Source organism: Amphiprion ocellaris, chromosome 6, assembly GCF_022539595.1.
Source record: "Amphiprion ocellaris isolate individual 3 ecotype Okinawa chromosome 6, ASM2253959v1, whole genome shotgun sequence".
Taxonomy (NCBI): domain Eukaryota; kingdom Metazoa; phylum Chordata; class Actinopteri; family Pomacentridae; genus Amphiprion; species Amphiprion ocellaris.
The window spans coordinates 31,295,034-31,322,379 of NC_072771.1; the positions used below are offsets into that span (position 1 = coordinate 31,295,034).

Genomic DNA, 27,346 nt, shown 5'->3' on the forward strand with positions numbered 1-27,346 from the left:
TGTTTGTCAAATCAGTGCACATGTCAAATGTGTGACATGATCAGAATCGAAAATCATGGGTTTAGAAGTTTTGAAGAACTCATTCCACAGTGACAGCACATGACTGTAAAATTTAGTTGACAACTCAGGTTTATTGTCGTTAGGGTTCACATTGTGACACTCCACAATTGGAGCATGGCTGTTACAAGTGCTTTTTATCTCCAGACTGAACCGGGAAAGACTTGACTTCTTCCCCCTTGTCTCTTTCTTGTTGACAGAAGGGAAAAGGTGCACTGGTTCTCTTGCTCTGTCTTGCTCATCCAGAGGATTTGGCCTTCTTCTGCATCTCCAGTGCGTGCTTCATTTCCTGGGTAGTGGTGGCCTCTTTGTGCTGCAGCAGGTCAGCATGGCCCTTAGTGACACCCCAAGACTCAGGTGTGGACAGTGACGCACACTTGGGGCGACCAGAGGCGGGCAAGAGGTTCTCCCAGTACTCACGACGACACCTAAAGGAGATTTGACAAAACTGTTTATTTATGCCGAAATTTGTGTTTGTTGCAGTGCATTGTCTATTTTCAGGTGGTTTACCTGGCTCTGACCCAAGGTTTGGTGTGCATCTCCAGACCAGCACCCCACATTCCATGTTTCTCAGATCCAGCAGGCATGATGCCTCTCTCAGCAGCCAGCTCCTCGGCCACAGCCCTGATGTGATAAGGCTCAAAGCCACAGCAGCCACCAATGAAGCGGATGCCAGCTTTGTAGGCCTCTCTGGCGTACTTGTGCACGTCCCAGCGGGTCACGGTCCTGGGCTCCAGGGCTTAGAGGGGAAGGAAACAAAGGACAAATGTGAGAAGCAGCATGAGTGTCTGTGTTTTTTAGTGTTTCTTTTACATGCAGAGAGTTTAAACTACCAAAGGGGAATTCTGGCAGTTCAGTGTATCCAAGATAGGTGGAGTCGGGAACGTGGTATGCCAAGGGCTGCACCATGTAGTGAGCCTTCAGTCCAGCCTTCTCCACTCCTTCCTTCATCAGCTTCACAGCCTTCACGCAGGTCATGGGGTCAAAGTGGCAGTTGACTCCCACAATCTGGGCACCTGGAGAGCATTAAGAACAGATTCTTGTTGTGCCTGAAAACACAGATGACTCTCAAGAGAAGAAGGGTGAGATCATGCAGCATGAATTAAATGTTTACCAGCCTTCACCAGCCTGACGGCGCACTCTCCAGCAGGAACACCGTGCATGTCTCCCTCTGGTCCGATGCACATAGAAGCAGCTACAGGTTTCCCGCTGGTCTTCAGCACCTCCACAGCCCAGACGGCCTCCTCAACATGCTCAAAGTACTGCATGACAGACACAATCATGTTTCAGGTTGACACAGTTTTGACCAGATTTGTTCACTTTTAAAGGATTAAATATGACGTAAATTCACCTCAGCAATCAGGAAGTCCACATTCTTCTTCACGAACACATCTAACTGTTTCTTGAAGACGGCCTTCACATCTGTCTCGCTCTTGCAGCTCAAGTAGGATGGAGTCTGACAAACTCCAGCGGCAGCCAGAGCATCTCCTTCGCCGGCTACTTGCTTTGCCAGATCACAGGCTGCCTCGTTGATTTGTGCTCCCTGAAAGAATGCAATGGATTTGTTGATGATACACAATCAACAGCAAGGACAGTAACTATAAAGTGCCATATGTGGATACTCACAGTGATTTTCAGTGTCTGACCCCTGTTCTCCAGCTTGTCATCACTGGCATAGAATGTATATGCCTGCATGACATTAGCTCCAGCCCTCAGGAACTCCCTGTGCAGCTGTCGCACTAAAGACAACACACTTTATAATGTTAAAGCAATACCTTGTGAGTCTAAGTGTATGCATCTTCCATCTGGACTGTGTGAGGGTTTGGATACAGTATGAGGGTGCTGTCTGTCTTACCAGCCTCAGGGTGAGTGACAGTGACCTCAGGAGTCCATGGACCAGCCTTCACATATCCCCTCTTCTCCAGAGCAAACACAAAGCCTCCATCACCAATCACCACCTCCCCAGCGTTGAGGCGTTCAAGGACACCCTGAGCCAGCAGAGTGGACAGACTTAACCTGAGCTCTACGCTGAATCGATCATAAGCCTGTGGGTGTGTTGCAGCTCATTTCATATCTTTGGAATAATAACAGTGAACGAGGCCACTACAGACAAACACAAAATGCACTCCTTTTAGATATGAGAGCACAGAAAGATGATGTGGTTTAGAAATGGACTGGCATCGATTTGTGCAATGGCAACTGTAAACAACTTCATGAGAAGCTGTACTTCAGGTTCAAAAGTCTAAAGATAAAAATGTTTTTTTTAGCATCAATCTGACTATTTCACAAACACATGAACACGCACACATCCCATAAAACCTGCACTGACATAATTTTCTTACAACACCACAGACCATCCACCATGAGGACAACTGTGACCTTCAGCTACGCTGCATGATGCTGAAGATTACAACATCTCTGCAGAGTAGCAATGGAGACTGTCCATGCAGTGTTGTGTGCAGAGAGGTTCCTTACCTTCTTAATAGGTGCCATCTCTACTTTTCCGTTTCAGCTGCAACACTAAGCACTAGTCACAGCAAACTCCCCTTTAGCCTGAAGAGTGCTGAGAGTTGTTCATCAATCGTTTTATCCTGCTGATTTGCCACTATGGGAGGATTTAATATTAGTGCCAATTCCATGTTTATTTGCAACATGTCTTTTTGGATATTTGGCAACATGGTCTGTCACACAGATCAATAAGGGTGGCATGGGTTAAAACAGTCATTTGAAGTGACACAGAAAAAGGGGTTTGTTGTTGAAGAATGAGATGTGCCTGCGTAATGATTATATTAGCAGTCCTGCCAATAATAACTCCTGTTTAACATTAGCTTAATCTCAGGCCTTTGTGCTTTGTTATTAAGTGCTCTTTGGAAAGTTGTGGGTCACAGTGAAGTGACACAAATAATAAGAACAGACCAGACTTTGTTCATCACCTGATTATCTTCATTATCAAACCACCACTTTATATGACAGAGGTTCTGCTTTTGACTTGATTCTTGCCAGTTTACCTTCAGCGTGCAAAGAAGATTCCTGCAAAGTGCTTATAGATGATTGTGACCTCTTGCTCAATCAGCCTGATTACATATAAACATCTTTGTGTGCTTGTGAGTCTATGAAATATGACAAAGTTGCACTGTCCTCATGGTGGAACCATCTGTAATGTTTGTACTGTCTGTGTAGATTCATCGAGGTCATGGTACCCTGAATAGTTTCAGTGAAACGCTACTGGAATTCTATTTTAGGTTCTTTAACACGTTTCACCTCTCATCCAAGAGAACTTCAGAACTGAAGAAGAGTCTTGGATAAGAGTTTAAATGTCTCAAGAACCTCAAAGAGAAGCCCAGATGCTTTTTACTGATTGGATGAGCTTGTATTGCATCCATCTGCAAGAATTCCTGTTAGTCTTGATACAAAATACCTACAAGATTGACAGTGTTTGCAGCTCAAGCTCCAGTGCAATGTGTGGTGACTGCCTGAAGCTTCTTTGTGTGATTTTACACGATTGTGGTCAAAATTTTGAAAATCTACAACAGATTGGAAAGATTTTTTTTTTCCAGTTGTGTGAAACTTTTAATCTCGGCTGTGCAAAAAAGCTGTGGCACATATATATCAAATACACAGCTGCAATAAACAGCCAGTTGAACATTTTGCTGATTTCTGTTAATTTATTAGCAAAGATTTTGATGAGTTAATTCTTGAAGTTTTTTTTCCAGACAGAAATACCCAAAATCAAAAGATTAGAGCTGCTCCACTGATGAGTTGAACTTTGCCTACATCAGAATAAATGATCTTTTACTAGTTTTATTGTTTAGACAACACCAGACATTTGATAAGATTTATCACTTCAGAATGTAGGACACTGTTTTTCTGCTATTCATGAGGCCATGTGATGAGATCATTTATTAAAAGCAGAATCAACAGGCTAATCATTAATGAAAGTATGTGTTAGTTGCTTGACACACTTAAACCAGAGCTCCAGCGGACCGTGTGCTATTCTGAATTTAACAACCATGCTACGTGTAGATCATTGCCTTTTTATATGTTAACCATTAACACTGCAATTTCATCCCATAGTCTTCATTCGCTGTCCTTATTTCGTCCATGCAGTACACACTGCACACATTACAAGTGTCCAAATACGCACACAGACACACACACAGAGATATGGAGATAGCGACCTTCAGCAGAGAGCTGCTGTGTAGTTCTGCCAGCTCTGGGTTTATCCAGTTTCAGCGGGAATGTTAGAGATAAACCTTCCTACAGTGTTTATCAACAGAGCCAAAGTTCAGAAAATCGCCTCCAATCTATAGTTCACCGCAGGATTTCATCAGCTCGCATCAGAGCACAGATCACATTTCCCTCGGCTCGTTACTGCACTGCATAAAAGAATTACATATCCACATCTTTATTCAATACAAATGTGATGTCCTTTTTAAGGTAACATCTTTTGTGCACAATTTATTAAATCCAAAACACTGCATTAATGATATAAGTCTAGTTTCAAAGCATATATTTGGCTTCAACTGAAGAATTCTTTAGATAAGAAAGACTAGGAATCTGTAACCTTGAGCATGTAAGTTGTTCCCAAACACCCTAAAACACACACACAAAAAAAGGATGTATGTATTTATACCACCCAGTCAGACAGAAAACACATTCTCCTCACAGCCAACTCACTGTTCTTTTGCAGTATTCAGAAAGGAGTGGTCTGTTTACTATAAGATGTGGTAATAACGCTTGTAAAAGGCGACACCAAAAGGAACATGCTGAACTCCTTCCCTCGGGCGCTTTTAGCGATCGTTTGTGAGTGTGTGCATGTGTGTAAGAGCAGAAATAGCTCAAATGTGTCGAGTGTCACAAAGGTGCTGATTCAGGCAGCAGATCTCGACTCCAAGTGCAGACTGAACCAAATGCCTGTCCTGAAAAGAACTCTAAATGCACCAAAATGAGCACTGCTGCCCACCACCCACATTACATCATGTCGACTGGCCTGATGACTTGTGCAACACATAGTCAAGGAACCAGAGATGGTTCGAATGATGAATAGATTTTCTGAGATAAAGAGCTCTTTTGCACACATGATTTAGACCTAATTCTTCTTTTTCTTGCCCCCTCTTTTTCCTTAATTAACTCACTTTGTGACCTCCTCTTGCGTCTCCCTTTTTTGTCCTTTTCTTGTCACCAAAAGCTACATCAAGCTTTACATGTGGGGCCTTGGGAAGTTACACCTTCTTCTATGAAATCTATTTCAATAGTGTATATCTACTATATCCAGTTCCCTCTGAGTTATTCAGGATATTCCAGCTGGAGTAACAGACATTGACCAACAGCTGTATTGAATGACATTTTGCTCTCGTAGCCACAACTAGTTTCCGCAGGTTGTGGCTGGAATTAATTTTGTCCGTGCAGTTTCAGCGACCAAAGGCTGAAAAGACAAGGACCATTGACTTATGGCCGACTTTGTGGGGAGGAACTCTTCACAGTGGGCTGGAGCTGGAGTGGCTTAAAGGGCTGACAACTGGAAGCGAGGCTGGCTGGGAAAAAGTCCAGATTTGAGGCATGACAGTGGTGGAAGAGGGTACACAAAACTGCATGTTTGCAAGCTCGCTGTGGGGAAACACATTTGTAGAGTGACTGACCTGGGCTGACACTGATAAAGTTGTGGTTAACTATTGACTCCTAACAATCTGATAAAGTTTCGGACATGTCACATGCTGTTTTGGCCAGGTGGCAACAGAAATACAATGGTGTAACGCTGCGAATTGTCACTCTTGATGAAAGCTAAAACTTTTTTGCACTTTATACTGCATTACAAACTTTGCTAATGCTGTTGTTGCATGTTGATCGGTGGTGATCTTGGCCATGTCATTTCATATTCATGTTTCTTGCTGTCTGGGTGTGTTTACACAACTCGCAGAAATTCCCTGTAAACTGGATGCAGTGAAGACTAAGCCAGAAAAGTCAAAATGTTGTATGCCAGAGCCTCTTGATGTCCCTTCTCCATACAACCTTCACTCACTTCCTGTTTTCCTCCTGTGTTGCTTCACTCTGGTCTCCTGCTATAGAGGGACTCCCTGTGCCACTGCAGCCCCCTGGTTTACCTCCACCCCTTCCTCTGGTCCAATTACGACTCAAGCTGAGGAAGACATTCTGCTGAAACCGTCCATTCTTTGTGGATTTGTAGGCCACAGAAAGATAGATGGGGAGAGAGACACTGAGGGAGTGGACGAGAGGGAGGCACTTTTGTGATCTGATCAACCCACTGTGGTCTTTGAAGGCTTCTTTCTCATCTTCTTTCTTCTTCTGTTGCACACGTTTTTGTGAGAAATTGTATCAGGTCACAAAGGGTGGCAGCAATAATACAGCGTAATACTACTTTAAGACACAAGAGGGCGAGATAGCACACTTTCCTCAGTGAGAGCAGCAGCTGTTTTCTCCTCCATGCAATCAAGAAGCCTGAATAAGTGGGTGATGACATAACATTAGAAAGATGTGACTGATATTTTAAAGACCAACTCTGGTGAGAATCATGCTTGTTTGTTGTTGTTGTCGTTTTTTTTTTTTTTTAACTTGGTTTGGTTTTGGTTCACTGTAATTTTGCACTAAAACTTGTGTTCACTTTTTATGGATATTTTTTCACAGCCCATTGCCCTTGTCTGAATGAGTGTTTGTTTTATTTTGTGTAAGTTCTCTGAGAGAAAAGTAGACATCAGAGTCAAATTCCTTGTATGTGCTGACATACTTGTCCAAAAAAGCAGATTCTGATGGTTAACATGTCAGTGTGGTGTTTTATACATGCTGGAATCATGGATCATGAGCAAAACAAGTGGGCTACACCATTGCAAAGCACTTCCATCTTTAAATGCAGTTTACCAATGACAGTCTCAAAAACATGGATTTAAACATCTGGAATTTCTTACCAAACCTGAGGAACCAGTGTTGCCAACTTGCGGACTGGGACTTTCTGTATCATTATTCTTCTTGAGAACTGGTTTCTGGTTCCAACATGTGTGACTGCATCACTCCAATATTACAACATGACATTGTGTTAGTGCGTTTGAGTTGTAGGTGAGCTGGTGTGCTTGAGCAGCAGGAGGCTGTGATGGGTGGGTGGAGATAGAGACCAGATCCTCGTAGAGCTGCATATTCTAAAGCATGCAATGGTGTGGAGTCACAACTAAGCTATTTTGAGACAGGAGGGGATTATTTTGTTTTTAATATGTAATTCTGATACACAGATAGAGTTTTCAGTGGTTTAACCAATGACCAAACAGGAACTTTAATGTCTTTGCAGTTGAAATTACGATGGGACATTTTGCACTGAGGTGTGAGCATTCCTCATTCCATCATGAAAACATTAAATGTGGCAGAACAGGTATTCTTCCCATCACTGGAGCTGTTCTGCAGACACTTTACAAAGTACTTTATGTCACTTCCCTTCCTTGATTTTAACAGGAATCCACACAGAGCACAGATTCTGTGAGGAGCTGGCATCCAAAATATGTCAGTAATATCGTATTTGATGGAAGTTGTTTAATGCAGAGAAGTGAAAAAGTACTTTAATATGAGTTTTATGCAGAACTTCAGGCATTAACCGGTAAAAACAACGCTTAAAGGCCTGGATAGGCATCTGTTTTTATCCCTTTTCCTCTTCTTTAAGGGCCAAACTTGTGAATTTGTGCACAAACTAAATTAAAAATGCATGAACGGCTCCTTTTTATTCTATATGTTTTAATTTGTCACCTTCCTCCAAATTTTTCTTTAGATTATGATAACAATCAGCTGTAAGAAACCAAAAATCATCCATGTTTTCAGCACATTGACTTTGTGCTTGTTTCATAACAGGTGACCATAAGTTTTGTGACACTCACAGTAGAGAGAGACGCCTGGTTTGAACCAACCATTCACTGTAATAAAGCAGCTACGTGGCTTTTCATGACCTTCCTCTTTTTATTGCCTCTTAGTGAGGAGACACTGTAAATATGTACTCTATGGAAGATCTACAGCAACTTATCTTTTAACTACTCCTCCTAATCTCACTGTGAAGTCTCGTAGCATGACTGCAGAAAACTGAATGTTCACCAATAGTCAGGGCGTGAGAGTGAATCAGCACATATTAGATGGATGAGATAAACTCTTGGATTTGTACATCTTATGTGAGGATTAAGGAACAATAAAAAGCAGATCCCAGATCATAAAACAATGCAATGCTATAGTATTCATATTTTAAATCACATGGAACAAATAGTTGAAGCCTTATGAAAAGCCTTGCTGAGGATTTGCCTTCTTCACATTGACTTAGTTTTGTTTGTGTTGTTTCCCTTTTGTTTGTTAGCAACCACAGATGTGTCGTCCAAACACAGTTCATGAAGTCACCTGCAACCAAGTCTGGTGTTTATTTTCGGAAAGCAAACAGCAGTGAAACGCCCCTGATGCTAGTAAAGTCTGAGCGGCATGTGTGAATGAAGCTGCAGTGTTTAAATTCATTCCTCGTGTCTGCAGGTTGATTCATTTTCTGGAGATGTGTAGAAAATGTTTTCTCAGATAAATTCAATTTGGATAAGCAAAGAGTCTAAATATTTAAAGAGCAGCTCCTCAAAAATGACCATATAAGACAATTTCGTTTGCACATTTGCGTCCACGCTCATGACTCAGACGCAGATTAAATGGTTGTTTTTGTTTTGTAGAAATCTAATTATTCATCATGGTGAAAATGTGTAGCCCACAGCAGAAACATGAGGACATTTTGTGTCTTACAGGACCGTGGCCTGTCTCATATGTTGTGTTCTTCTTAGCTGTGTTTTAGCGGTCCAAAGTCTTGTGTCATCTCTATGTCATACTTTATTTCTGTCTTTATTTCTGACCTCATTGCCAACATCAAACCATATACTGCTGGGAAATCCCCCCAAAACAAAACTGGACATGTTGCATTCTAGTCTTTTTTTGTCTAAATGCCAGGTCTCTGACCACACTGCTGCCTGCTGTGTCTTTATGTTTACCTCAGTCCACAGAAGCATTTTAACCCCTAATTAACTGGGTTCTTTCTTGAAGGACTCACTGGATGAAAATGAATCTGTTTTGTTACTATGGTTATTTATTCAATATTTAAATTCTCAGTCTTGTTGTAGAGGGAAAGCTTGACCAAGTAAATCAACTGATAATCATGCATGTTGATGCTGTTCCATCTGCATTGGAAAAAACATTTCTCTTCATCTTTTGAACCTCCACAAAGTAGTACAAGAAGGAAATGTTTGGCCACTAAGATATTCCATGTAGGCAGAGGAAATGGCCTCATACATATCAGAAATATTTTGGCAGATAGTTAAAAACACTCATTATTCGTCATGAAGTATTTGTTGCTGCATAGAGAAGAAACTAAATGGAGAAAAACTTAATAAAATGGTTACATTCAGGGATTTTTTTGGCCCTTTAGGGAAAGAAGCTGTAAACAAAATGCTGACATGTCATTAAGTTTAAAGTTTTTTTTAAGTTTGTAAGAAAACAGCTGCTATTTACACAATGAGGAGATATGGAGAAACATAAGTGCTCATTTGGATCCATGTCTACAGTTGTTGGATTAATTTAAACGCCCCTTTTATCTTGTTAATGTATCCATGTAGTGTTTTCTTATGTTAGAAGACCTATCATGACTGAAATAAGTATTTCCACTCTGAAACCACCTCAAAAACACAGATTCAGACTTTTAAGAGTTTCATACACAACAAACTTACAAAACCAATTCTGATTTCAGGTTGTAACTTGCGGCTGAATTATCGCAATTTGACACTATGTGGCTTAAAAGAGTTTTCCAGTGTTTGAACAGAGCAACTCTGATGCACCGAAAATTTTTTTTTGGAGTTTAATCATTAATTAATGACAATCCGGGGACTTTTAGTGTCGACTTTTAACTCTGTGTTGACTTCCACTAAGTCCTGAGGGAAATATCAGGCTCATTAGTACCTAAAGCTCCACTGTGTTCCCAAACTGAACTGCTTTTGTTTGTCCTGATACATCTATAACCCAAACAACTCAATCATATCAGTAAGACTCAATGTCCTTCTCCTCTGCACCTTTGGTTCACATCCTTGTTGACTTGTCTCCTCTTCAAATAAAGCAGAGTCTGCATGTGAACGCTGCTTTATATCTGTGAGCTTTTAGCTGTCTTTGATTATGTGGAAAGTTTTAAGTGTCTGCATGTGTAACTCAAGATGTCTTCTTTATGTTCTGAAAACTCAATAATCCTGTTCTTCAAATATACATAAAGGCTACATATGAAACTATCTGATAACTCTACATCCACAATAATTAAATTCCAAAAATGAAACATTAAACCTGCTTTTTTCAGCCATTTAATAACATACAAAGGCAGCTTCTTATTGGAAACTAATTAGAAACACAACCGCTTAGATCTTAAATTCCGGTGTGATTTATCTATTGATAGTTTTAGAATCAGCACAGCTGCATATTAAATGCCCTGCTGAATAAACACAGTAACACTAGCCCTTATTTTCACACACATTCAAATAATCAGTAAACACATGCACCCAGAATGGCATCATCATGACTTCCTCCCCCGTAGCCACTAACCATCAAACCCAATTATCTCCACCAGTGTCTCTTAGGTCTTGTCTGCGTTTCCCATGGAGTTGCCCTGCAGCTAAGAACATCTTCCCGCCTCTGAGACCAGAACTCTGACGTGACCACACTTCTCTATTTACGGACTGCTCTGCCTCCCACAGTGTTCTCACCAGGGCGACACACACACACAGACAGCACTGGTGTGGAAAGAGGAAGTCCTGAAGGCAGCGCCAGCAACCAAATGACACAGCGACTCGGCTGCAGCATCGTGTCAGCGAGGAGACAAACTGCAGAGTAGGCTTGAGGCTGTGAAGAATGTCAGGAGGGCGGCATGAAGGGCTGCACTTAAGAAAAACTCCCACTGCAGCATCCCGGAGAGGAAATGAAAGCTGGTGTTAACAGGCTGGGAAGAGGAGATGCTGGGCTTCTCTTTTTATTTTAGTATAGGTTTTGCGTATGGCTCACACAAAATGAGACAAACGGCATGCAGCAGGAATGCATTAAATACCATTGTGGTGAGACCTGAGCTGCATAGTCACATACATTGCAAAATATAGAAAGAAAGAGCAAAAAATATATCATAATGACACATCTGACAGAAAGCTAATTGGATTAGAACTTACCTATGCTTACACTTTATAATATCTTTCCTTACTAAAAATAAAAAGTGTAAAGGACAAATCTATTATTAAGCCTATTGCAGGGTTATTTGGATTATGCAGTTTTGTACGTCCATTTATCATGCAAACTCAAGAGTTTTACAGAAGTGTAAAGTAGAACATGGGCTGTTTTTAGCTTCTGCACTGGCTGAAGCATGTTTATTGGATTTGGATGCATATTTTCAGCCCCAACTTCTAAAAAAAGGACAGAAAACAAAAAGCTGAAGATGTGCAAAACCAAGAATTATGCCATGGAAGACCAAACCAGCATAACCGAGCAAGTGAAATGATTAACAGTCTTCAGGGTGTCTTAAATTATACGAAGGCTAGGCTAATTATAGATTACACAAAGGCAATGCACAGTGTGTTTCATAAGGCATAAAAGACAATACATGATCAATACAGGGTCGATTCTACGCTGCATGTACACTGTATTTTCTGCACTGTAGAAAATACACTATATGTGCAGTCTTCTGCAGACTTGAGTGACTCCAACCAAATTCGCACAAACCCTGCGTGAAATCTAAACAGACTTCCTGAACCAGTTCATCACCATCATCATTGAACATTGCTTACAAGCCACACAGTTCTTTAAAACATGCATTTGGGGCCCAGTGTCGTCCAGTGTTTCTCCCCCCCTGCGGTGCATCTGCCCTCCCTGAAACGTTCATATGGTCCCAGTGTGACAGTCCTCCCTGAGTTGTCACATTTCCACATACCACTGTGTAATAAGTGTGGTTTATGTCTGCAGCTCAAACTGCAGGGGTGGACACAGAGGAAAGCTCGTGATGTGAAATCTTTTCTGGAGCTTTCCATGAAGAAAACAAGGATGGTGGTTGTCTGTTCCTTAAAGTCTCAGGCATTCCTAAAGCATTTCAAATCCCAAATTCTTAGCTACAGTTCAACATTTTGCCAAACATGCTTTTTTTTCCAACATGTTGAAGTTAATGTGATTATCAGTGCAACTGTCTAGCCTATATAAAAGCCAGAGTTTAGAAGTGATGTGTTGTGGAATTCATGGGGTGTAATATAATGTTCCTTGGGAGATTTTGTTAACTTTGGACAGAGACATGCAGCTAATTCCACCTGTTTCTGTGTGTTGCTAAACTACGTTAACCAGCTGCTGCCTTTAGCTTCATATATGTCGTACAGACATGGCACTGATATAAGTCTTCTAATAACGTTTGGCAAGAAAGCAGATAGGTGTAGCTATTTAATCTGTTAAACTGTTCCTTTAAGGATAAATCAGCTAAAAGAAAGGAAATTGTAATTCAGTTTTTGTTTTTTTCAGATACTGAGGTCTGGAGAGTAGTGGACCAAAGTGTTGGTTCCCATTTTCAAGAAGGGGCTTTGGATTGTGTGCTTTAATTATTGGTTTATCACACTGTTCAGCCTCCCCATTAAAGCTTATTCCAGGGTGCTGGAAGATAGGCTCCAATCAACTGTCAAACCTGGGATCCGGGAGGAGCAATGTGGAACAGTGGACCAGCTCTTCACACTTATGAAGTTGCTGAGGTGGTCATGAGAGTTCAACCATCCCGTCCATCCAGTTTTGTGGACTTTGAGAAGGCCTATGACCGTGTCCCCCCACTGAGGGTTACTGCAGGAGCATGGCGCACTGAGGCTGTTACTGTAAGCTATCCAATCTTTGTACTATAAAAGCAAGAGCTGTGTTCGTATCCTTGGCACAAAATCAAACAAATTTCTAATGAGCGACTCCGCCAAGATTGCTCCTTGTCTCTGATTCTGCTTGGGATATTAATGGCCAAAATTTCAAAGCGCAGTCAGGGTGAGTAGGGTGTGTTTTGCAGATGACATTGTTCTGTAACCATCAGCACACACTAGGGCAATTTACAGCAGAGTATGAAGTGGCCGAGATAAAAGTCAGAACCTTTAAGTCTGATGCCGTTGATCTTGCCCTGAAACCAGTCGATTGCTCCCCCTGGTTGGGGATGAGTTTCTGCCCAAAGTGAAGGAGTTTAGGTGTCTCTAGATCGTGTTCATTAGTGATGGGAAAATAGACCATGAGATAGTTGATTGTACCGGATCGGTGTAGTGAAGGTGGTACTGACCCAGAAGGCAAATCTCCTGACTTTGCAGTTGATCTACATTTCAACTTTTACCTTTACCTACCAACCATGAGCTCTGAATATTGACAGGAAATATTAGATTGTGGTTACAAGTGGCTGAAATGGATTTTCTCTGTAGAGAGATGAAAAGGAGCTTGAACATCCGGAGGTCAAAATGGATTTGTTGCCACTATGTGTCTAAAGAGCTGGTTGAGGTAGTTCGGGCATTTGATGCAGATGCTTCTTGGATTTGTTTGAAAGTTTTCTGGGGACACGTCGAACAGGGAGGAGACAAAGGGGTAGACCCAGAACTGACTGCAAGGATTGCATATATCATCTGGCCTGGGAAGGCCTCTGGATCCCTCAGGAGGAAATGGAAAACATTAGTGGGAAGCAGAACTTCTGGAATGTCCTGCTTCACCTGCTACCACTGTGACACAACACCAGATTGTCAGAGGAACATGGATGAATGGATGGACGGTCTTCCAGGTATCTGAATGCCAACCACTAAAACGATACGGCTTTTGGAGATTTTCCTCTCTGTGTTAACAGTTCATCATAGCTTAGACCCAGTTCTATGTGAGTGACCATGATTATTTAATATTCAAATGTAGCTATTCAAAGCCACCATTTACACCACTGATTAGTCCATGATAAAAAATAAGTATAAAAAAAATATTTAACTTTATTTATATTTGCACCTTTAAAATCTTAGTTGGCAAATCCCTTTGACAGGCAAAGTAAATGCAGAATTCCCAAACAGATTGAAATTACCAGGTGAAAACAGTTTTGTTTTTTGATCAAGATCCAAACTTGAGTTGCGCTCAAATCAAGTCTGAAGTTCACCTCAGTTTAAATGTAGTCCAAGTGTAAAGTGTACAGCTCTGCCGAATGTAAACAGCTGTTGTAATCCTGCCATGGCATACAATAGCACATTGTAAAACTGTACAATTATTTCATAATTTTATTATTTTGAGAATAGTGTTTAGTTTAATTCAGCAGTTTGATGTGCAAATATAATAGTATTTTAGGGATAAGCCTTCTATTTCAAATCTCATTGATCAATGACAAATTTCTAATTTGGACGTTTTATTAATGTAATGTCCAACTTATAATTATATATTTGTTTGACTGAGTGCCCAAGTGGGATTGGGAAATGCTAAAGAAGGAAAACTTTCTGCATCTCATTCCACAAACAAAGAAAACGCTGAAAGAGGAAGAATGAATAAATCACCCTGGACGCGTTTATTGGCGGAATTTACGGGGAGAGAATCCAGGAATAGGTCATCATCTTTCACATCATCTCTGCAACTTTTCTTCTCCTTTCTGCCTGACGGACGGGGCTGGGGGATGGGAGACGGGGGAGGGAGGAGAAAGGACGACGTCAGATGTCGGTGGGAGGCTCAGTGGGAGGGAGAAGGAAAAGAGAACACCGTCCTGAAGAAAGCAGAGCTCAGTGAATGAGCGTTTGGAGAAGCTGGGCGACCCCGGGAATGAAGCAGCGTTTCAAAACTCCTGCAAAAGTCTCTGCACGTTTCACTTCGGGTGAGTAGAAGAACGATGCAACAAGGAAACAGTTTTTTTGTGCTTGCAGATGTGAAGCTTAATGCTGACAGTGTCACTCAGGAAACAGCTGCTTTTGGGTTGATTTGCACAAACAATGCAGCTGATTCCTTCTGTCAGAGCCAAGCCTGTGTTTGCATAGCATGTTTATGAAGGGAGTGAAGTTTACGTGCTTCACTGATTCCTCATGCACAGACTTAATGTTGGTATTTGGACATGTTTGCAGGGCTGTGTGTGCCTAAAGACAGAAATCTAAGGTGACTTATCTGCACTTGCTGCTGCTGCATCACTCTGTGTTCACATGCAGCATGTGGGAGCAGCTGGGCATCACTTTTAGAGAAATCACCTCCATTTTTATACTTCCTAAGCTGTCCTTCACACATGTCCACACAGCACTCTCCCTCTTCCCACCACAACCCCTCTGTCCTTGAAGTGCCGGGTGGTGGAGGTGGAGGAGGTCCATCTATGTGAAAGCCACCCATGGAGCTCTTGGCCTGATACACACTGAGCCAAGAGGGAAAGTGGTACTACATCATAAACTAAACAAAACCAGGAACATCTGCAGTGTTTATCCAAGCCGAGTTCAAGGGCAAACTGTAGGAAAATGATGAAAGTGTTGTCAGAAACGTGCCTTTGATCGTCTATCCCTGAAAAACATCTTGCTGTTACAAATCAGCATTTCTGACGTTCAGCAAATTCCAGGAGTTGTTTTATGATGCAGTTATGTGGTTATCGCCCTAACCTGCCTCCTTTTCCTAGAATGAGGTTTGACAGGCGCAAACTTGTTACGTGTCACTGGACGGAGCAGTGGGGAAGGGAGTTTTTTTTTCATTTGTGGTTTAAGCTTCTTAGTTGATCCAGAAAGTGTCTTGTGTCTGCATATCAAGTAGATCTAGTGAGATTTATAGAGCCAGTAACAAATGTGGAAACTCAATTGGTTTCATCCTGTGCACATGAGCAGAAAGTGGAAGAGCTTCAGAGATCTGTGAGTAGAAGGAATAGAAAAGGTGATTTTATAGTGTTGATTACTGTCATAAGTTTTTAGCTAGGAGGTTTGTTTATTGTTGGACTCCAAAAATCAGCTTGCAAACTGTAAACTAGCCTTCATTGATTCTTAAGAGCTATGGCTGCATCCTTACACTGTTTATGGAACTGTTTTCATAGTCTAATTAGTGTTTTCAATGACAAGCAAACTGACTTTCTGATGCAGAATCAGTCATGTGTCCTTCGAATACAGAAAAGTGCTCATTGTGAATGATTTCCTGCTAGCTCTGCTCATTGGCAACTAACTCTCAGATTTAGAAATATTTGTTAGTGCCACAAAGGTTTCACATATTGTAACTCACAAAAGACATATTTGGAAGGAGGTCTACATTTAAATCCTTCTAAAACTGATGTATAAGGCAATATAGAACAGAAGCAGCTACCAGTTAACATGCAAAGCCAACCTTGAGTTGTTCAGAATAACTGCAAAAGTGACAGTGTAGCGTTCATAAGAAAACCAGGAAGAACAAAGGAAGGAAACGTTTGTGTGTACATCCATCATTTTTCAGAAACAAACTGCAGAGCGGAGAAGGAGCAGAACGAGGCCGTGTTATGCCTGTCTTTGTGTAAGTGAAATATGAGGGTCACTGAGGGGCTTTTGTGCGTCAGAAACTGTGGGGCCACAACAGAGTCAGCGTGGGGGAGTGAGGGGCCGGGGTGCTGCACAGATTGAATGGGTTAGGGGCCACGGCGACCTGCCTTTGAGACTGAAGCAGTGCATTCTGGGCCGACGGTGGCTCGTCTTTGAGAGCTGAAAGAGTGAGCGAGGGGGCCGGTGTCGGCATGTCTTTGTGTTGCCTTTTGTTGAGTCTTAGCAGATGAAGACGGCTGAATTTATTCAAGCTTTTTTGGCACATGCACACACATAAATGAGCCCGGCTGCTACTTTTCTTTGGGGAAGTCATGCGTTTTGATGCAATTATCCCCCCGGATGAGTGAGCACAGGCTGGCACCTTACACAGTTTATGAATGTGTATTTGTTTTGGTGTTTGTGCGTCAGTCAAGTGGGATCCATTGTTTTGGCATACTGTCGGAGGGCTTCTCACTGTTGACTTGCTGTTTACATTTCTTAGGGCCTCCTATTGTCATCGAAACCTTAAGCCCACTAGTTGTATATGAAACGTGCAGCCTGGGAATCGTTTTTAAAGACTTGTTGCAGCTTGAATTGTTTGCTAATGTTTAATCTAAATTACTCCGGAGCACTAAATATGCATTTGATGGCGGCCATCGCTCACTGGATGAAGTTTTGAGACACGAGTTGTGGTGCGAGATTATCCATGGGAAACTTTTTTCCCCTGATGCAGCTCTTTCATTCGCTGTTTATGGAAGGCAACAAAAACAGCGTCTCACATGGTTATAGTTAACAAAGGAGACTTCTTGAAGAGAGCAGCTCTGGTCGTTTCATAATATCTGGAACAATCGAGGACGTTTCATGTAAACCAAAGAAACCTAACTCATCTCTGTTTATTCTTTTTGGTGCTTTGTATGTTTTGTGTGACTCAGGCTTTCTCTGTCTCTCCTTTGTCTGTATTTAATATGAAGCATGTTGGCAGGTGGATGTTTGAATCCCTGAGGCTATAGGTTTAGGTGTGGCAATCAAAGGAAGCCATGATGTACAACTCATTAGTGTTGTGTGCAAGTTCTCTCATCTTTTTTTTTTGTTGTTGTTTGGAAGGTGATTGTTGTCTCTCTACCTCTGATGGAAGCAACGGTTTGGGTTTCACAAGTTACAAAATGTGCTTCTCAGATTGCTGGAGGTGCAGAAAACTTGTTGTGTTGGTGTGTTTTTGACCAGAAGATAAAAATGAGCAGTGATGAAAGTCTGCGAGTCAACACTCCAGGGCACGTGTGTCTCTATTCTGGCTGATGGATTTGTTTAGGGAGCATTGAGACTGAAGCCTTGCGTTAAAAATGAACTGAAAAACTGATTGGGAAATTGTGATTTGAAGGTGTTGTATTTCCCCAATGTGTGTGTGTGGTTTATGTTCAATATTCAGGCTGCATTGCTTCATTCTGCGTCACATCACCTCGAGCTCATCTGCATTCTTTTATGAAAGTGGGATACGTTTGGTCCTGCCCAGCTCTGACTGGTATCATAGTTTCATATCTCACCGAGTTATTTTTTTTACCGATTGTTGAAGATACAAAAGGAAATTGGACTCTCATCAGTGCCCACCGTCCACATCTTGTTTGAGCAGCTGTGCAGCCCTGAAGATGTTGAAACAGCCTTTCATGTGGTTTTGGTTTGAGGGCCTTCCTCCTGGCTGGTCCAGATGCCTGACCGGGCCGGAGCAGAGCAGGCGCAGCAGTTCAGGGAACAAATTGGTCTCAGGTTTCTGGTTCAGAATCTGCAATCTAAGAAAAAAAATTAGCTAATGTAGTCCTCTCAGATCAGATGAACCGAGAGGTCACCTGATCTACTGACTCAGATATGCTTTTCTAAACACTCTCATTACAGAGAAACAAAAGCATTTGCATCATCTCTCTTGATTTCTAATTCATGTCCATGAATGGAGTTGTTTCTTGCAAACTCTCAACGTCTGTGTCTAACCTTCCCTTTGCACAACAATCTGGGTCAACTGTACTTTAGATCTCTGAACCACCCACCTTCATTTCTCATTCACTTTCCCCCTTCAGAACAGAGTGCAGTGGCCGGCGCTCATTACCTCATCACCTTGGCATGCTACCAGCGCTGTTGCTGATATCTCAGACCAATTACTCCAGATTTACTCCTCGGCGGCCTCCTCTAACTAACGGCCAACTTGACTGACCCACATATGACTCGTATTTGCTGTTTTGTCTGGGGCTTTGACTCAAACTGATGTTTCGCTCCATTAGCAGAAATTTTATTGGGCGTGCAGGCAGCTCGGCCAACAGGTTTTATGCCAAACCTGTAGTCCATACGACTGACTGTTGGCCCACTGACTGCATTTTTTTAATTTTTATTTTTAAAATTCACGAGAGAAAGTTTGTCTCATTGCATCAAGGTTGTTCCTGTTGGCTCTTCGTGTTGGCCCACTCAATGAAGGATTGGAAGACAGTGTGTAGATTGGCTTCAAGCCTTCATTGCATGCATATAATCCTGTGTGGTAGGCTTGTTTTCTGAGCAGTGTGGGATAAAACAGATTCAGATCAGATGTAGAGCCACATTACTGCTCACCAGCTTTCATCTTGCAGCATATCTACCGTAACATCGGTCAAACTCAGCATCATGGAGGATTCATGAAAGAACCGTAAGACTCCACAATCCATCAGTGTTGGTGATGATACATATCTATGATGGTGGCTCCGCAGACACATGGGAAGCTGCAGTAACAAAGATCTGACAGTTTGAGGATATATATCTATGAAAAGCAACTGGGAGGCAGAGACCTCTCACCCACAGTGCCTTGATCACTGGGTTATGAATAAGTCATCATTCTGACTGTCTGATGTCCCATGAAGTGTAAAATACTCCTCCTGCTGCACTCACATAAACACACAGGAAGACTTCACCTCGCCAAGGAAGTGCTGTTCAAGCACTTTCCCAGAAGTCTGTTGAACAACCAGCAAACAAGCGGAAAGTATTCATCAGTTTCAGGATGTAGTGACCTTTCTGCTCTGCTACACAACATTTATACACAAAAACACAGCATACACAGTAGTATAGACATGCATTCAAACACAAGAATTACATCTGTTATTCCTGTAAATTCTCATCTTAAATATCAGCACCACTGTCAAATAAGCTGAGAAAATATGTCCTCATATTGCCGTGCTTTTAAACCTTTTTTTACTTTTTATTTGCCCTTGAAAGCAGTGTTTAGTGAGTCCAGGAAGAGCCACGATGAGGTATGGGGTGATGAGATTTCCTGTAAGAGTTGAGTGAGATCACACAAGGTGCCTGCTGACAGCCTCGACAAGGTATGCTTAGGCTCCATCTGTGCAGTTTAAAGAGGCAGAGCTGCTAATTTGTGGGCATTGTAGTCTTAACAGTCAGCACCATGCCCAGGCTGGATACACTATAATCTGCTGCAAACAGAGAACTCTGCAGAGAAACTAAAACTGTACCCTGGGTGGCTGAAAACAAAAACTCCTGCACACATATATATATAGGCTGGGTGCACACTTGAAAGATCCATATATACATGTATGTATTTATTCACAGCACACACCCATTTTAAAAAGTGTTGCATTGTAATCGTTGCTATAAATAGGGCTGCCTGAGTGAGTGAACTGAAGAATGGAAACTGTGATAACACAATAGGTCACTCCTCAAACTGCCCTCAACCACATAAACACACTTGAAGTACCTGATTGTATTGTACGCTGTCTTTTCATCACAGCCACAATGCCCTGGAAGTTGAATCACAAATGCAAACATGCCTTTCTAGAAACCCCCCACCCCTCCTTTTTTTTTTTTGGGAGAAGCCCGCGTTAGGAACGACTCTTTAGATTGAAAGAAGATAGTTTGACAGATCATCCTCACAATGCATGACAGTACCTCGGAGGCCTTTGCCCAGACACTGATGCTTCCTGTTTGCATCCTGTTTACTTCTGCTATTTCCCCTTTTGGCTGATAATGAACTGTGACGTCGCTGTAGCTTCTTTCTCTGCTGCTGCTGTAACTTCACTCAGCTCCGTTGTAATTGAAATGCACTCCCTCTGTTTATCTTCAAGCTGGGTAATTATATGTAGACAGTGTATTTTGGTTGAGGTTTGGTCTAATCTCTAATTAGGATGCAAAATTGTAGAATGAGAATAGAGAAAATTTGAAGTGGCGACGTGCCCCTGAAGTTCTTCTCAAGATAAGTTGGAGGAATGAGGTGAATCTGACTGGGAATGTTACAGATAGCATCACTGTCAGGCTACTGACTGCATAAAACACAACCGTGACCTGCAGATGCGACTGAATCCTGCTGAACTGAATCACACCCGCATCTGAAGTGTTTCAAAAACTCGTACCTGCTCCTCAGATGTTGTCATGCTTGCAACTTTGTTATTGTGACCTAATTCCATGCAACCCCAACCAGATGAATCAGTCGGCCTTTTTAGCTGCATGAGATAATACTCTTATTTTGTGGCCTGGGAAATGTCTCAAGTGCTTTGCCTTGAGATGACGCAGATCATATCAGACAATATACAGCATCAGTGTTCATTCCCTACAGATGTGGTGGAATGATTTACCATCTCAAATCAAGGCTGCCGGGAGGGTTATGCAGAACCTAATACCGCATTTATTCCCCTCAGGCCACCAGAGTGACTTATAGCTCTTAATGATTGTTTTTGTGCTCAACTTTTCATCACCAACCAAATGACACATAGAGCAGGAATTAGAGCAATAACACGATAGAACAGTCCGCTTTTATCAGTTAAACAAGCCTCCCTTCCCATTTATGTGAAAATTATGACTCTAATAAAGCCTGATTTATAGTTTATTTCATAACCGGTACAGACTGGATGAACCTACTCCTTACTTAACTCCAGCGGTGTCGAGTCATGCAGAAAATGTTTGGTTTTGTGTTCCCAGATTTGGAGATGCCAGTCTTGTGAGATTTCTGCCACTCCCTAAATGCAAAGGAGGGATCTGAAAGTTTGTTAAATGGATCCACAAACGTCACTGTCAGTGGTTTGAAGGTGCTGTTTCTTCAGGAGAAATTACTTGTAAAGACTAAAAATACTGGAATCACACAGCGACTTATTTAAATATGTTTTTTATTTGCCTGTGTGCGGAACGTATGAAGCGTTGTGAGATATTTGACTGGTGGAGTTGCTCAAATGTCTGTAGGATTTCTGTTGTATTATCTACAGTGTCGCCTTTGAAGTGTTGCTCAGGTGCTTATTCACATTGTTAATGTAGCGGTAATTGAATTATATGGGTTAAATAGCCCTGCAGCTAATGGAAAGAATAAATTTTTCTTTAATTTTTCAGACAGAATATGAGATTTGAAGGAGAGAGTAAGAAAACGGAAATGGCGAAAGAAAAATCTCTGATTGGGTGACCAGCTTAACTTTGACTGCTAGCATAGAACATTTGCCACAATCACTTTACAGCTTCATGTCGCCAGCTTCCATTGAAAAGGACTTGTAGCCAGTTATTTTTTAATTGGTAGTCTGAAAATGCATTTCAAAATTACCGTAAGCATCTTTTTCTGCATCATGTCTGTTATTGAAATTCTATTCACCTCTATTCTACCGAGTTTGAAGCTGAAATTTCAGAGACAGATTTAACTTCAACACTATCTCTGTGGCTCTGTACCACACAAAATATGTTACAAAGACTAAGAATAAGTTAGAAAGCTTCCACCAGTGAGATCCACCAACACAGTAAAGCCAACCAGGCGATACTTAAACCAGAATCCACATATTTCCCTGTGTGTATCATAACGCTGGGCCATAACGTCAGAGTTGTTCTGAGAACCCACCCTGCTCTCATGAGACCATGACTGTGTCGAGGCCAGTGCGGTTGCAGCAATTAAATCATAACATAGCAACAGTATCACAGTCACGTTAATTGGGGCCTGTACGCACTTGAGCACTCTCTCACACACACATGCAGAATTGAATATTATGTTATCGATTTCAAGTTCATTTGGGTCCAAGGTTTAAATTGCTGTTGATTGATGAAGAAAGAAATCCATTTTGCTGACAGAATGTTTGAGTAAAGCCAATAACCACAGTGAACCGATCCGGTCCGGTTCACACTGTGTACAGCATTGAGGATCTGTGATATTCTACTGTGTGTTAGTGTCAGATGTGGCATGCTGTAACAGAGCTCTGCGCTGATGTGTAACAGCTGCTGGCAAAACACACAAGGCTGCCGTCACTTGGAGATAAAATCTAGCACACGAAGGTCTAGTAATCATGAGTAAAATGATGACTGAATAAACCCTACTGTCTCTAGAATGTGTGTGTGTGTGTGTGTGTGTGTGTGTGTGTGTGTGTGTGTGTGTGTGTGTGTGTGTGTGTGTGTGTGTGTGTGTGTGTGTGTGTGTGTGTGTGTGTGTGTGTGTGTGTGTGTGTGTGTGTGTGTGTGTGTGTGTGTGTGTGTGTGTGTGTGTGTGTGTGTGTGTGTGTGTGTGTGTGTGTGTGTGTGTGTGTGTGTGTGTGACTCATCATGACTGTTCCAAAACACATCTGGAGGTTGCCTTCACAGCTGGCTGAGAGTGAATTTGAAGAAGCACTCTGTGGGAAGGTCTCTGGTGAGGACGGGTCTGTTTAATGACAAAGGTACAAATTGGACTTCCTGTTGGTCATCCGGCAAACGCAAGGGAGCCTGATGACTCATGGCAGATGGGAAATCATTCCTTCACTGTGTTTCTCTTCCCACTTGTCCACTTCATATGTTTACAGAATCAGTGTCTCTATCTGACGTATATGTGTCTCTGTTCTCGTAGGTTTGCAGTTGAGGCAGTAACATGAGTAACGGAAGCTGCATCAGTGCGTTGTAGCTGTTTGGGATGACCGGAGCTGGACCTTTCAGAGGGGAAAGCGAAAAAGAAAATAGTGTTGAGAGGAGGGACAACATCTGCTCAGAGAGGATAAGATCAGCAGAACATCTGGATCTGAACAGGGAATCGACTAAACCTTTGTCTTTGTAAGGAAAGGAATCTAATCTCCACAGAAGCAGAGCTCACCGCTGTCGCCTTAAAGAGCTTCAAGAATTTTCATTTACTTTTTTTTATCAGTGCTTTCTACCTTCTCAGAGCTAGCGCCATGTGCCATGTCATTGTAACATGCCGCTCCATGCTCTGGACCCTGCTCAGTATTGTAGTGGCCTTTGCCGAGCTAATCGCCTTCATGAGCCCTGATTGGCTGCTGGGATTCCCTCGGTCGGACTCCAGCGTGAGCGGGGCAGGAGTTGACTCCGGAGAGTACCGGCCATCCCTCGGCCTCTACAGCCGCTGCCTCCGTGTCGGGAGCCGGGGGGTCGGGGTGAGCTGTGGGCCTTACGCTGGGACCTTTGGAGAAGTGGCCAGTGGCTTCTGGCAGGCGGCCATGTTGTTTCTGGCAGCAGGGACGCTGGTGTTGGGCTGTGTGGCCTGCATCTCTGTCTTCAGCCTGTGTTTTCAGAGCATCCTGAGGAAGAGCATATTTAACATCTGCGGACTGCTCCAGGCTATCGCAGGTGAGACATCTATTACATTCAGACCTGTGTGTATTAGAGGTAAACCAATTCAAACTCAAATCCAGTATTCAGCATTTTTTCAATTATTGGTATTGTTCATTTTTAACCAGTTTACGATAAATGAAATTGCTACTTTGGTTTTCATGCATACAGCTCTCTTTATCTGTCCTCGCAACTTTGTGATCTCAAACATTGTCCCACCCACTGCACTGTCTGATTGGTTACACATCACAAGTAGCACCCAATCAACACTAAACGATAAATTACAAAAGATTCTATTATAATTAAACACGTGTAGAACATAAAGACGTTCCAGCAAAATTTTGTAGTGAAGTTTGTGTGATTCAACTTTCAGACAAACAAGATTTTATGTTTACTGCAAAGGTATATTGGTCCCAAATTCAGTTGTCGATCTCCATGGCTACTAATAATCGGTATTGGTTTTGAGAAAAAAAACAACAAAAAACCCTAATTGATCCTCCCCTAGTCTGGGTAAGGCTGTATGTGTGTTTAGTTCATGTTTGATGAAGAAAAAATAGTCCAGTGTCCAAATCTTCCATATAAACTGTGCTCTCAGAGGCTAGTTTCCTTCAAATTGGAATGGAATTGGAATTTCACTGATGTTTTCCAGTGTTTTCCTTTATTGAGAAGAAAAACGTTAATTGTAGGCAGGAAACAAAAGACAGTAACAGAGATAATATGTGACAAAAAACCTCAGTTGGAATAAAACTAATCATTAAGTTAAGAGACAACCTCAAATTCTAATATTGTAGATATTATCAGTATATCCAGTATATAACTTACTCATGAAACTTTTATTCAAAATACACATGATATAAAATGATGGAAATACGCCCAAGACTCTACTGTTTCAGTCTATCCAAACTGAGCAAAAGAACTGCAGTCACAATATAAAGACAAACAAGATTTACTATGTTTTCTGCAAATCTTAGTTGACCTTCTTAAATATGGCAAAAAATGGTGCAAAAAATAATTCAAACATACATGAAACATGTAAATCTACTGTATAAAACGTATATTCTATGATTTCACCCTAACAAGAAACAAACATACTAAACATAGACACAAATTTACACTCATTTTTATGGCCATGCTTTTTCTTGGTTCACGCATTCTGAGTTGTAAAGGAAGGAAAGTGGAGGCAGCCACATGCTCTTAACTTTATGTTCCAGCAGAAAATCATGGACAAACTCACCAAACTGAGAAGCTACACCTCACTTGCTGCTGGTGATAACACTCATAACATGACGTCTGTGATATGCAGACTTTGCAAGCAAGATTATGCAATCACATTACTGCGTGTTTTATAATTTTCACATAGCCTTTAGGGAAATTCATGGTTGCTCCTGAGTTGCAACATCTGACTTTACAAGCTGGCAATACTTTCCTGAGCTGGAGGTTGAATTTTCTGGCTAAAGTTCTCTGAGGCCTTTCGCATGTAACTCCAACAGGCGGGCCTCCACAGGTGTGTTTGGCTGGACAGGTCTGTCGAGCAGGTAGTCATTATGTGACATCACTGTAGTGGGGTTCAAATGGGGCCTTTCCTATCATCACTAATCAAATGCTTGTCAGCTGAATAATAGGTGTTATCTTTAAGCAGGGCTGAGTCACCGTGTTCCCACCTGCACTGTGATTTGTTTGTGCGTTCAGCCTCGATGTTTACGTGACTAAAAGCTCTTTGTGTCATCGTCTGTTCTCCCTGCAGGCCTGCTGCTGATGGTGGGCCTCATGCTGTACCCTGCTGGCTGGGGTTCAGAGAAGGTGATCGGCTACTGCGGCCTCGAGGCCTCGCCCTTCAGGCCGGCTCTCTGCTCACTGGGCTGGGCGTTCTACGCTGCCATCGGAGGGACGCTGGCGACCTTCCTGTGTGCGGTTTTGTCCGCACAGGCTGAAATCGCCACCTCCAGCGATAAGGTTCAGGAGGAGATCGAGGAGGGTAAGAGTCTCATCTGCCTTCTCTGAGCCTCTTGAAACATCTGGAAACTGCAAAAAAAATCCCTCCTGGTGTCATTTCCCTGATGTGGACATCTGTACATCTCAGTGGAGGGAGGATGGACATTTCTCTGTGGGGTTTGTTCATGGATGAAATCAGGTTGTTGTAAAGATAGAAGCTCTGGTAACCTAACTGAAAATATCAAGGCAAAGAAGAAAGAAAAAGCCTTTATCCATTCTCCAGCTTCAGGTTAAACTCTTCTGGTACAACAGTGGACAAAAGAACATTCTACTTGTACATATATACGGTGTTTTTGAACAAGATATTGTTTATTTTTCTACTACTTCTTCACTTAAACAAACCACTGAGCAGGAATAGCAGGAGATTAATTACAAGAATGATGGACAGGTTCAACACTGCCCGACACAGCTCACCTGCAAACCTCTGACCACCAGCAGATTTGTCTCCTAAAACAGATTTCATATGCTCTGTGTGGTTTCTAAACGTCCATGTGCTCTGAATCTATGGCCCAGCAGTACAGTACGACTCTCCTGCTAACTGCAGATGTGCCAATGAAGGGATTGTTCTCTTCAAAGGGAGTTTCCTCCCCTGGTTAAACAGATTGTTTGTGGATCCACTGCAGAAGAATCACCAGAGGACTGTGTTGCAGAAAAAACATGGAGACTCTCCAGATGTTTCGCAGTGAGGGATGTTTGCTCACAGTGAGGTGAAGCAGGTTGCACCGTAGTTTTATCATGAAATCCCGAATGACATGCAGAGAACCAAAGAAAAGTGGGCTGAATTAAAGAAAGTCTAGGTTAGATGAATAGCTGTTTAAAGTGAAGCCCCTTTCTCTTAGTTTGGTACTTCGCATTCCCAAATAGCACCTGGTATTATGTTTTGCACTTGGTCTTTGATTCATTTCACATTGCCGCATATTTTGTTCATTTGTTTTCATTTTGTTTTTTTCATCTGTGCTCTGTATGTCACTGTAAGCGTTATGACTCGTGTGATGCTGTGCTTTCTTATTCAGTGTAGATGAGATGTGCAATAATTCCATTATAGTGTTGTTTGCTGTGGACTGAGAGAATGAGCGAAGTCATGATACGGATTTGCATCAAAGAGCTTCAGTAAATTAATATGCTGATTGTCTGCTATTTTTGTTACATTAACAAAAGAATAACAGCATCTGCGGCTGTACGATGCTGCATGTATGAGAGGTTGAAATGTGTGAGGAGAGATATTGTGTACTTTTTAATAAATCAGGCCTCATGTAGTAAATCAATGTGTGATGAACGTGTAAAATCTGGATCCA

The 27,346-nt window shown here is 42.0% G+C and overlaps 2 protein-coding genes across 3 annotated transcripts; one reads left to right on the plus strand and one right to left on the minus strand.

Moving 5' to 3' along the window:
* Positions 1-111: 111 nt before the first annotated feature.
* Positions 112-2,661, minus strand: LOC111564721 (betaine--homocysteine S-methyltransferase 1-like). Its single transcript, XM_023264484.3, has 8 exons — positions 2,533-2,661; positions 1,913-2,045; positions 1,684-1,796; positions 1,409-1,600; positions 1,172-1,319; positions 891-1,073; positions 568-796; positions 112-485 (listed from the first exon to the last, which is right to left on the minus strand). Exons 1-8 carry the CDS (start codon positions 2,548-2,550, stop codon positions 296-298), a joined length of 1,206 nt encoding a protein of 401 aa, XP_023120252.1. The 5' UTR covers positions 2,551-2,661; the 3' UTR covers positions 112-295.
* Positions 2,662-14,785: 12,124 nt separating this feature from the next.
* On the plus strand, positions 14,786-27,312 carry LOC111564702 (LHFPL tetraspan subfamily member 2a protein-like). 2 transcript variants are annotated; one of them, XM_023264449.3, is made up of 3 exons: positions 14,786-14,908; positions 23,347-24,077; positions 25,804-27,312. In XM_023264449.3, the coding sequence occupies exons 2-3, from the start codon at positions 23,666-23,668 to the stop codon at positions 26,058-26,060; spliced, it is 669 nt and encodes a 222-aa protein (XP_023120217.1). In that variant the 5' UTR covers positions 14,786-14,908; positions 23,347-23,665; the 3' UTR covers positions 26,061-27,312. The 2 variants fall into 2 exon arrangements, with proteins under 2 accessions (XP_023120217.1, XP_035801409.1); XM_035945516.2 differs by lacking the exon at positions 14,786-14,908 and adding an exon at positions 15,772-15,911.
* Positions 27,313-27,346: the final 34 nt, after the last annotated feature.